The 12,500-nt window shown below is 45.0% G+C and overlaps 1 protein-coding gene across 1 annotated transcript in view; it reads right to left on the bottom strand.

Annotated features, from left to right (window-relative positions):
* LOC125289281 (phosphofurin acidic cluster sorting protein 1-like) overlaps positions 1–12,500 on the bottom strand; it is a 55,900-nt gene that overhangs the window by 13,829 nt on the left and 29,571 nt on the right. The window contains exons 3-11 of the mRNA XM_048236029.1: positions 11,883–11,972; positions 11,128–11,253; positions 9,135–9,273; positions 8,036–8,127; positions 7,764–7,841; positions 6,916–6,975; positions 4,501–4,661; positions 676–769; positions 1–55 (exon numbers count right to left, since the gene is read on the bottom strand). The exon at positions 1–55 is cut by the window's left edge and continues 35 nt beyond it. Coding sequence (XP_048091986.1) covers positions 1–55; positions 676–769; positions 4,501–4,661; positions 6,916–6,975; positions 7,764–7,841; positions 8,036–8,127; positions 9,135–9,273; positions 11,128–11,253; positions 11,883–11,972 — 895 coding nt within the window. The remainder of the gene's footprint in view (positions 56–675; positions 770–4,500; positions 4,662–6,915; positions 6,976–7,763; positions 7,842–8,035; positions 8,128–9,134; positions 9,274–11,127; positions 11,254–11,882; positions 11,973–12,500) is intronic.

Genomic DNA, 12,500 nt, shown 5'->3' with positions numbered 1-12,500 from the left:
TGCGCGTGCGTGACTGCGAATGCTTCATCCTGTCCGACGGAGGCTGCTCCCCCTGCTGGCCATGAGAAGAACAACACTTAATCTTTAACCTTCTGCTGTCTCCCACCGCCACTAAGACATCCAAATTGGTTTACATTTCACCACAACTAGGATACTGTTACAGGCCTGGCATTTGAGGCTTTGTGCTACTGTTCGTTTGCCTCTGTTTGTTTCAGCTACCTTTGGTCTCACCTGTAATCACCTGTAATTACCTACAGGTGTCAGATGCCTTTTTAGGGCCTTACCACACCCGTCTTACACACACTGTGCTGAGTTTACCTGGCTGTTTACAAGGCATGCAGTTTGCAATACACTCAGACCTTTCTCTTTTATACTTTAATAAAATCAAATCAACTCTACATTCAGTTTGGGTTTTTGTGTTCTCACGGTGCAGCCGTCTCTTGAGACAGGGCTGGCATAAGCTACAGATCAACGAGCTCTTGATCCCAGTCATTAGACTGTTTTGTCTCATGAATCTCTCTTTCCATCTCTTTCTCTTCCCCTTCTTCTCCTTCACTGTTTTGTCCTCTTCCTCCTCTTCTCACAGCAATCCTTTATATACACTCTCATATCACCATCTCTCTCTTACTCTCACTCTCTTTCTCTCTCTCTCTCTCTTCTTTCTCTCTCTCTTACCGGGCTGAAGAAGTCTCTCGGTAGACTTCCTTTGCTGTTCAGGCTGCCGATCTCCGTCTGGGAACTGGACTGCGACATGCCCTCAAAGAAAGGTCTAGAGACACACACGCACACAGATAACATTGCAATGACCTCATGTGTAGTATGGTGGCCATTAACACACCTAGGGCTGCAACTAATGATTCTTGTCATAGTATAGTCAATTCATCTACCGGTTATATTCTCGGCCAACTGAAATAGTCGGCGATAAATTTAATAGTTGACAACAAATCGATAAAATTGATTAATTGTTACAATTTAACAACCACACATACACACATACGCACACAAGCAGGAATGCATACTCACTTGCTCTCTCACACACACACACACACACACAAGTATGCACAGCATACATAAATGGATACACACACACACACACACACACCACTGCTTCCAATATCATTAGCACCAGCAGCATGTTTGGTTGTCCAGAGTGTACGTCTTACGTTACATAAACACAGATTAATCAAATTAACCTGCTGTCCATTCATGGTAATCCCAGCAGCATATGGGTGGCACCATGCCCGTGAAAAAACACTGCCCCCCGTCCCAATCCTTATTGCCAACCAACGCTAACCCCATGCCATGTCCACACTCAGCCAAGGGAAGATTAGAGTGCACTCCCAGATTGGGGCATAATCTTATGAGAATGGCATGGGGAACAGATGTGGGAAATGCGGGATTGTTCTGCCGGGATTGAGATTAGGATTAGACACTTGGAGTAATGATGGTAAATCCATAATGGCCATAATGGCTGCTCAGACTGGAGTGGCCCTCATATCTTACTGTCTTACAGGGAAGCTACACCGGACACGTAACTGAAGCGTTCTGTTCGCGTCACGTCTGACCTAACAATTAGCTCCCTTCCACTATAAATCAAGGGAACTGGCTATACACCAGATGTGATTGTGGGCGCGGGCATTCAAAGAAATTAGACCATTCTTCTAAAACTATTTTTGAAACCGAGCGTTTCAGTTGCCCAGGTGTTAAGAGTTCAAAAGATGGAAAGCGGCCTCCTCATTTTCAGTGTGTTCACTGATCGACCATCTTCCACTTCAAATGACAAAAAAGTATTGAGGGAGCTAAGGAAGGAAAACTAAGAAATTATAAATATATGACATGGAATGGGGATGATATTAGACAGAGAACAATGTCACAGCGAAAAGAGAAAAAAAAAAACCCTCTCAGCTTCCTCATTCTGTCCAATCATCTCAAATCTGGCAAATTTGTAATATCCTTTTAAATGTCTATTCACAGAGGATACAATTAAGGTCAGAGAGGCCACTGGATTGTCACAAAGCAATTTAGTGAATCCCTGTATTATACAACTGTGTGTGTGTGAGAGAGTGTGTGTGTGTGTATGTGTATGTGTGTGTGTCTAAATGTGTCATCAGTTAGGTGAGGACGACCAGCAGAAAAACAAAACAATACACTTGTCCCTGCCCTGGCTGTGGCCGTTATTACTGTCATGATCATTAGAACGAGAGAGAGAGAGAGAGAGAGAGAGAGAGATTTTCTCCCTCTCTGTGTGGTCATGGTTACCATGAAGGGAGTATAATTGCTGTGATCTTAAAACCATTCACGCCTGAAAATCTCTATTTCTTGAAAACCAATAGGATGTCTTTGCAATCTAAGCCATCCAAAACAGGCTCTTATTTATTTCAGACACACATGCTATATATAATATATGACAGACATAAGCCCACGCTGCAGGTGAAACAAACAGCATATAAGCATAGCTGTGTGTACAGACACATAAACACTAAATCTGCACTATAACAACTCTGCACAATCAGACTTTATGATTCCGGAACAAGAACTCAGCCTTTAAAATGCCTGTAAGCCGCATCACTTAACAACCGCAACTGATAAGATACGAGATCGTTATCTACCTTAATGGAAAAGGCCAAGTTGTCCTGATACACTAAGGGCATAGTAATCATTACCAATGCCACAATCCGACTTCACACTGACGTAATTCATACTGATTAGATCAGGGTTTTCGGCTGACACCTTTTATACCCTGTATTTTGACAGCCTCAGTGCATTACTGGCCACTATGCACTAAAGCCATGTGTAGAGGTGGGATTTTTTGATGGTTAGTCTGTCCTGCCCAATGTTTTCCTGTGTCATTGTCTTATGGGGGAATGTGTAATGCTAATGTGATTGGGGTCTGTGAGTGTTTGTTTCCTGTTACCTTGTCTGGTTATGTCAAAACAGAGGCAGATAACAACATGTCCTATGTTTTCATGCTTCACTTACTGAGAAAAAAATTCCCCAAGGGGATAATAAAGTTTTTAACTAGCTGATTGTGACCCAGGGACTCCCATTCTGACAAACGAAGCAACCTGAATAGAAAAATAGCGATTCCAATGACTGGTCGGAGACCACCAGCAATGCCTCCACGGACCACCAACAGGCCACAGATCACTGGGTGAAAACGCCTGGACTAGATCAGCAGAGTTTAAACGGGTTGACATGGGTTTAATACAGAATCTTCAATTCTTGAAATAATTTTAACTGCAATACCAATGCTGAACAGTAGAGGGTGGAGTCTGTCTCTCTCTCTCTCTCTCTCTCTCTCTCTCCATCTTCCTACTCTGTATTCATTTTCTGTCCTCTCGCAGCACTTGCTCATCAGACTCTTTCATTTTCTCCTGGACAATTGGTCCCCCGGCAGCAGCTGGGACCACTCCATCCTCTCTCTGGCCGCTGACGCGCATGAAGACACACACACACACACACACACACACACACACACACACACAAAAACACAGACACACACACATGCGCACACATAGACACAAAGACACATACACACACACACACAGACATGAAGACACAGACACACACACATGCGCACACACACACACACACACAGGCGACAAACGTGCACGCACACACGCGCACACACACACACAAGCATGCACACACATACACACACACACACACCATCATAATCACAATCGCAGAGCTACAAAGACAATCTGACATGAGGTATGTCAGACACAATTTCTTACTCTCACACACACACACACACACACACTCCTGGCTTACACACACACACCTACCGACTCACACTCATCACACACACTAGCCTGTATTAGGGAATCTCTCTTCACATTAATAGAATCTCTCTCTCTTTCTGACACACACACACACGTTTAAAGACATGCACCATCATCGCCATGTAGAGACAGGAGTTCAACAGATGCTCTAGAATACTGAATCAAAGGAAATGGATGGAAACACACACACATGCTCACACACACACACACACACACACACATGTACACACGCATGCATACGCACACACCAACGTGCACACACATTCCATCTCTTTCACACTTGTTCCTGACAGGCTGCTGTTTGATCTGCCTGTGAGGCAACATCACCTTGGGGGAATGTCTGACACCACAAGACTCCCAAAGAAGTGACAAGAAGGTGTGTGTGTGTGTGTGTCGCGCGTGTGTGTGTGTGTGTGTGGTATGTGGTGTGTGTGTGTGTGTGTGTTGTGTGGTATGTGTGGTTGTCTGTGTGTGTGTGTGTGTATGTGTGTGTGTGTGTGTGTGTGTGTGGTGTGTGTGGTTGTCTGGGTGTGGGGGAATGTCTGACACCACAAGACTCCCAAAGAAGTGACAAGAAGGTGTGTGTGTGCGCATGTGTGTGCGCGCGTGTGTGTGTCTCGGTGTGTGTGTGTGTGTGTGTGTTGTGTATTGCGCATGTGGTGTGTGTGTGTGTGTGTGTGTGTGTGTGTGTGTGTGTGTGTGTGTGTGTGTGTACCTGAGTTTGGGTTTGGGGGTGCTGAGGATGCTGTCGGTCTCCTCCATCTCGGGGCCGCTGTCGCTGGGGTTGTAGAGCTCCAGGCTGTCGTAGAGCTCATCCAGATCCTCCTCCACCTCCTGGATCTGCTCATGGGACACGTGCTCCAGACCAAAGCCCACCTGCCAGCACACACACACAAATCACACAAATACAGTTACACCACTACACACCAATATAAATGAACGAACGCACGCACGCACGCACATCTATCTATCTATCTATCTATCTATCTATCTATCTATCTATCTATCTATCTATCTATTACATGCACACACACACAGACACACATGCACACACACACATACAATTCTACACTAATAAATCTACCCACATAGGTCCCCACATGCACCCACACCGTATTGTAATGCGACGCGACACTATCGCGACGCATCGCGACACACACACACTTATACATCTATCTATCTATCTATCTATCTATCTATCTATCTATCTATTCATGTACACACACAGACACACACACATACAATACAGCTATTTAATCGCCAAAGCATTGCCTTAATGCTATCAATAACACACCTGATACCAAAGCCTGCATCCCTATACCATCCCTTGTATACACCTTGCTGTAGGACATTCCCTCACAGGCAGAGCCTGACTGACTCAGGAGGTTCCAGGGCTATAGCCAGTCATCTGAGCAGATAAGAGGAACCACTAACCAGAGGGACTGCGTGAGTGTGTGTGTGTGTGTGGGGCTCCTGTGGAACACCTACCAGAGCAGTGGTTCTCAACCTTTTTTGAGCAAACGCCCCCCTGACTTTGATCCTTTGATCCTCTGCCCCCCCCCCACCCCACACACAATAACAAACAATTAAAAAAAAAAAAAAACTACAACCCTGTAGGCCACCACTCACACTCATGCTATATTGCTTAAATAAAAAAACGAGCCCATTTCGGTGCTGTTTTGGTTTCTTCTGGAATTATAAGAAAATGTGTGAGATGGCCTCTTTTATTGCCAGAATTACCAGAGACTCACAGTGAACGGTAAGCCAGACTTGGCATTTAATAAAGCAATATTATAAGACGCCACCAACCTGGGGCTGGGGCTGGGGGACATGAGTCCGGGCGTGTGCAGGCCCGAACTGCACTGTATGACCACTGTGCATAGATAACCAGTAAAATGTAGCTGGGACGGTAGAGGGGTTAGAAACCCATGAATGAAAATAGCCTATTTATTTCAGGTAGCCTATTTTTGCACCAAAATATGTGAAACCATGAAAGTTTAAAATGTAAAAAAATATAAAAAAAAAAAAAAAACTCTCAAGTCGCCAGCGCCCCCTAGGTTGTACGAACGCCCCCGTTGAGAAACCCTATACTACAGCAACCTGTGCTGTGAATACTGACTGAGGAAGGTGACCCAGAGACCGAATGTATATGCTGTATAATCAGGGACCGAATATGCTGTATAATCAGGGACCGAATATGCTGTATATTCAGAGACAGAATGTATATGCTGTATATTCAGAGACAGAATGTATATGCTGTATATTCAGAGACAGAATGTATATGCTGTATAATCAGAGACCGAATATATGTGCTGTATATTCAGAGACAGAACATATATGCTGTATATTCAGAGACAGAATGTATATTCTATGCAGATGGGGCAGCAGTGTTCTAAAGGACTGTAGTGAGCAGTTGTGGGGGTCTGTGGGGGTCTGTGGGGGGTACTAAGGAGAAACACGCGCATGCATGCGTACCTACACACACGCATGCATACAGTACGTACCTACACACAGATGCAAGCACGCATACATGCATGCATTCACACACGCAATGAGAAGAGAAAGCTGGCATGGTAGTGGCTCTGGGATATGTTCAAAACGACCACAGGATTCAGCACATGCTTGTACTGACCCATTAGTAACACAACCATATGACACACAGTATGCATGGCATACAGGAAATGGATAACCATTTTTCTTGTTCCAAACGTATATGAGCACACACACACACACACACACAGATGTGTGTAGACTATGAATATTTAAACAGAGTTTAGAGCAAACAGCAAGCCATCTGGACATGACACCAGTAAAGTCATTGTCATGCAATGCTACACACGCACGCGTGCACACACACACACTTGCTTGGACATACGCAAACACTTGTGCGCGCACGCACACACACACACACACTCAAAACACTCAAACACACACACACACACACACACACACACACAGAAGTCAAACACACACCCACACACTCCATATGGTGTTGAGATTTTGCTTGCCTTGCAGGAAGATAGAAAGAAATAAAAGGATATATAAAAAAGAGAGGGGGGGAGAGAGAAAGAAGAAGAGATAAAGAGAGAATAATTGGGCCTTTTTAGATAAGGGGAAAGAAAGCTCTCACCTCATCCGGGACTTTGAACCTCTTCAACAAAGCCACAAACTTCTGCTTGATGTTGGGTTGCTGGAGACAAAGAGAGATAACGAGTCAGTGAGAAGAGAGAGATAAGAAGAACAAAGACGGGAAAGGAGGGGGAAAAAAGACAGGCATAAAGGGAGCGATGGAGAGAAAGACAGGGAAAGAGGGACAGAGGATGCTATGGAGAAACAGACGTCAGAGTTTACTTGGGCTTTCTGATGGAGAAAATGAATGACCTGAAAATGACCTGACATGGTGCGCGTGCATGTGTGTGTGTGTGTGTGTGTGTGTGTGTGTGTGTGTGAGTGAGAGAGAGATGTGAACAACCAGAGGTCTGCTTGAGTTGCTGACAAGTTCAACTTGTGCATGCATGCAAGCACACACACACACACACACACACACACACACACACACACACACACACACACACACACACACACACACACACACACACACACACACACCAATTAAACACACAGTTGACACACTGCCCTTGTCAAGTCACATCAGAGACTTACCTTGTCTTGTGAGTGAAAATAGTGTAAATATCTGTGTGTGTGTGTGAGCGTGTGAGGGTGTGTGTGTGTGTGTTTTCTAGAGAGCACAGGGGGACATATGAGTCACTTTGACAGATGATTATTAAGATAGGGAGAGAAGGCAAAAGAGAGAGCAAGAGAGAGAGATAGAGAGAGACAGAGAGAAAGAGAGAGAGACAGAGAGAGAGAGACAGAGAGAGAGACAGATGGACAAATGTGTCTGTGTCTGTGCCTCTGTCTGTGTCTGTGCCTCTGTCTGTGCCTCTGTCTGTGCATCTGTGGGTCTGTGCCTCTTACTCTGGTTATGGAGGCGTTGGGCGTCAGCTTGCGCCGTGGCTTTTTCTTTCTCACCTCATCCTCCTCGTCAAAGAGATACTGCAACACACATACAAGGACACACAGAGAAATTCATTACACACACACACACACACACAACCTAGTATTCCCCATATGACACATACACACAACCTAGCACATCCCATCACACAAGTACACACACACACACACACACACACACACAACCTAGTATACCCTATCTCTCTCGCACACACACACACACACACACACACCTGTCCATGGACGGGATCATCGCTGCCCTCTGGTTCCGAGGAGAAGCTGTCCTCCTCCTCCTCTGAATAGTTATCAATGTCAGGAGAGCGATCTGCCAGCAGAGAAAGAGTGACAGAGTGATGGACAGAGAGAGAGAGAGAGAGAAAGTGAGGGGGAGAATGTAAGAGATGGGAACAAAGGTTAGCAGTGCAGCTTTGCAAACCACAGAGTAACAGAGGATGCTAAAAGCTACAAGCAATTACTGTACAAGAACTGAGCACAGACACAATTCCCTCAAGACTCCAACCACCCACAGACAGACAAACAGACAGACAGACAGACCTTTTACTTCTATTTGTTTATCTCTCTTGTTGCAGTTTTACTCCCTGCTCTGTGGTCTGCATACCAATCAGTAAAACAGTGATCTGCTGAAACTTAACCTCCCCCTTCTTCTCTCTCGGCCTGTCCTGTTTATTTCGGTCCTTCTCCAAAAAGCCTTGTCCCCCACTCCTCTCCTCCCTCTCCTCTCCTCTTCCCCTCTTCTCTTCTCTCCTTCCCTCTCCTCTCCTCTCCTTCCCTCTCCTCCCCCTCTTCTCTCCTCTCCTCCCTCCTCCCCTCTCCTCCCTCCTTCTCCTCCCCTCTCCTCCCTCCTCCTCCTCTCCTCCCTCTCCCCCCCTCTCCTCTCCTCTCCTCTCTTCTCCTCTCAAAAGGACACCATATCCTCTTATTTCCCATCTTCTCTCTTCCCTCCTTCAATTTCAACCCCTGTTCATCTGGGTACAGTACATCTCCCTGTGTTCTCAGACTTGGGCTTAGATGGGTCGATAGGCTGGCTCAAGAGAGAGAGGTGATGGGCACTTCTGCCAATGCAGGAACACACACACAACACACACACACTCACATCCACACACACAAGCCCTTTCATATGGTTTGTCAGCAGTGTTATCTTGGCACACACACACACGGACACACACAAAACTGTCGATAAGGGTTACCGGCAGTGTTCTGCTGACATCCCCCCACACACACATCCTTGATAAGGCCCTTGAACACACACACACACATACAGGTGCACACACACAGGTGTACTCACTCTCTCTCTCTCTCTCTCTCTCTCACCGGACGTCTTGGCTCTGGGTTGGTCGATGGGCTGACTGGACAGGCTGTAGACGCGCACCTCCGCCACAGGCACTGAGGCCTCCTTCAGCTGGCTGTGGAGCCCCAGAACCTGGGCCCCTTCAGTGGGGTGCTGCATCACCTGAGGGAGAGGAGATGAGGAGGGAGGAGAGGGGAAGGGATGAGAGGAGAGGAGAGGAGAGGAGAGGAGAAGAGAAGAGAGGAGAGGGAGAGGGAGAGGGAGAGGAAAAAAGATTTTTAAAAACCTTTTAAAAAACATTTTAAGGAATCAATGCCAGATCAGCCAGTTTATAAATCATTATTTCCTTTACAGACCCAACTGCTTTCTCCACACCCAGCATTTCTCCCTGAGCCAAGCTACACTGTCGGTGTGCTGAGAGAGTGTACTCCACCATATCCATAAATTAGACTAGGAATTTGAAAATGGTGACCATGTGCACAAAAGGAGGGAGAGAATGGAAGAGAAAAGTAGGAGGGGAAAAAGGAAGGATGAAGGGAGACAGTTGGAGAGGGAGAGAGGGGATGTAATCCTCTTTTATGAAGTCAGTAACTGGCACCATTAAAACTCACACAAGCCTCACAATGTCAGTTTAAACTAAGAAAGAAAAATATAGCAATATGTTACTTAGGGCAAGGGTGGGAGGGAAAGAGAGAGAATGACTGAGAGATAAAGAGAGAGAGAGAGAGAGAGAGACAGACAGACAGACAGAGAAAGCGAGAGAAAGGGAAAGAGGGGGTTGGATCAGTAAATGGGAGAGGTAGAGAAACAAAAGATAAAGAGGAATGAAATGGATAGAAGGAGGGAGAGAGACAGGAAGATGAGAGAGAGGAAGAAAAGAGAGGGAGTGAGAGATAAAGAATGCAGGGGATGAAATATGAAATTTTAAAAACGCAGTTCACTCCTCATTCCTCTTGAAGTGATGAATGAAGATTACTGCCTTACAACTCCCATGCAAGAGACAAACAGCACATCAACGCTCCACACAGAAAATATGACGGCTCAGATGCTGTGAGAAGCCTCATTAATAACAAAGAATGAAGCACAATAGCATACTAGCATACTGCCTCAGAGCCTGCCGGACAATATTTCACACTTCTCCTCCATATTTCAACAAACACACAAACACATTTCTCTCGCCACTTTCTCTCTTGCAAAACAACTTTGTTGTTGGTGTTGGTGTGTGTCTTGGCGTGTGTGTGTGTGTGTGAGTGAGTGGGAAGTGAAACAAAGAGAGAGGCAATGATAAGGCATTTTTCATTTGATTCATTTGAGTGAATAACTGGATTTGTTTTCCAGCTACGGTTTCATTACAGTTATCTAGAACAAATTGTCCTCCCGTTGCTGAATGCCATATCTGCAAACCCTGGGCAAATGTGTACAGACGGAGAAAAGGAGGGGAAACATGAGAGAACGAAAGATAGAAACAGAGACAGACACAGACAGAGAGAGAGAGAGAGAGAGAGAGAGAGAGAGAGAGATGAAAACTAAGCCTGGAAGCAAGAGGGAGTCATGCTTTTTAGGAGTACTAACAGAATTATAACAACTCTGTGCTTCTGAGAAAATGCAGAAGTTCAAGATTTAAATTGAATTCTTAAATAATGTGATCCAATAGCCAACAGTACATTCCTATTCTTAGTGCTTTTTCGATCCATTTTTCTAGCGAGACTGGCAAAGGAAACATTTTCTTATGAGGATGATAATAATGATGATGATGATGATGATGATGATGATGATGGCAATGGAGGAAGGTGAAGATGAAGACAATGAGAATGAAGAGTGATCTTTGCATCTGACAGTATGCAGCATGAATGCCAAGCTACTTTGATTCTCCTACATAAATGCATGTCGATGCTCCAAACCTAATAGGAAGAATAAACAGGCAGACCAATAGATATGTACAGAGGTACACAATCACACACAAACACACACACACACACACACACACGTCATGTGTACAGAGTGAGTATGACAGACCTCGGCCATGTTGATGAGGCCCAGTGCTAATGTCTTGTAGCCCAGGATGGTGCGGTTCTTGTAGCGCTTGCGGCGCTGCAGCATGATCTGCAGCTTGTTAGCGTCACGCTTCAGGAAGTGGGGGTACTGCAGGGGGAGACACACAGTCAAACCATTAGCAAGATAGCTAGATAGCAAGATCACCTCATTACAAATGACAGGATGAGCGTGTTAGCATGCTAACACATCACGCCATTAGAGCACATTTGGTGAGCGTGCTTCCATGCTAACACACAAGATGAGTGTCCAGAGAACACACAGTGTCTGACATCAGACTCATTATTATTTGCTATTTGCCATTTTTGTCATGTCCCTGTATGATACACAGCAGTTCACAATTACCTACAATGAAGGACTCCTCTGTACAATCTATGCGCATGAATAATATCATATTTGTGCCTTCCTGTTTTTATGTGTAAAGCCATATTTGAACCTCTGTGCGTTTATATGTGTGCGGGCATGTGTGAATATGTTTGTGAGTAGTGCAGAGGTAGAGGTGGAGTGGAGTATGTAGATGTCAGGGGACATGCTGTTATGGATCAGTCAATAGTGTAGCATGTGTGAAAATGTGTGTGGAGGCTCAGAGCGGGAAGGAGAGCTGGAGGTCATCCATATAATGAGGTGTAAAGTAGATGTGCGAGTGAGGGAGAGGGAGTGTGTGTGTGTGTGTGTGTGTGTGTGTGTGTGTGTGTGTGTGTGTGTGTGTGTGTGTGTACCTGCAAAGAGAAAGTGAGCTGCAGGTCTGTCTCGGTAAGCCCAGCCGAAGACAGCAGGATCTCATTGGAGCGTAAAATGCGTTTCGATCCCTGAGAGAGAGAGAAAGACAAGAAAGAGAGAGAAGGAACGACAGAAACAAAGAGGTAATTTAGCTGTAAGTCATTTGTAAAAATCATGCCTCACCCATTAATTATTCACACTATGAGACAATCTGAAAATGAAAACACATTAACTAGAAGAACATTTAGCTTTTATAGTGGCATATTAAAAATGCATTTCTGTTTTCATTTAAGTGACATTACTATTTAAATGTTAGTGGTGTAAGTAATACAAATGTTGACCTGGTCTGTCTGGTCTGTCGACCAGCTTAGTCCAGCAGACCGCAGCGATAGAAGTCACCTGACTAGTGTTGCATCCTGACTGAATTGCATTATCCTTATGGGTTATCCTTATAGAGCTGGGTTTCTGTCAGTGGAATGGCGAGATACTGTTGCCTCTTTAAAAACAAAGATGAGCAGAATAGGCAAACTTGGGCAAAGGGCGTGCCCATTCAAGATACATTTATATTTATTAATTTATTAGACGCTTTTATCCAAAGCTACTTATAAAAATGAGAA

The sequence above is a fragment of the Alosa alosa genome, chromosome 24 (assembly GCF_017589495.1).
Source record: "Alosa alosa isolate M-15738 ecotype Scorff River chromosome 24, AALO_Geno_1.1, whole genome shotgun sequence".
Lineage (NCBI taxonomy): Eukaryota > Metazoa > Chordata > Actinopteri > Clupeiformes > Clupeidae > Alosa > Alosa alosa.
This window is presented reverse-complemented; position numbering and strand designations above follow the sequence as displayed.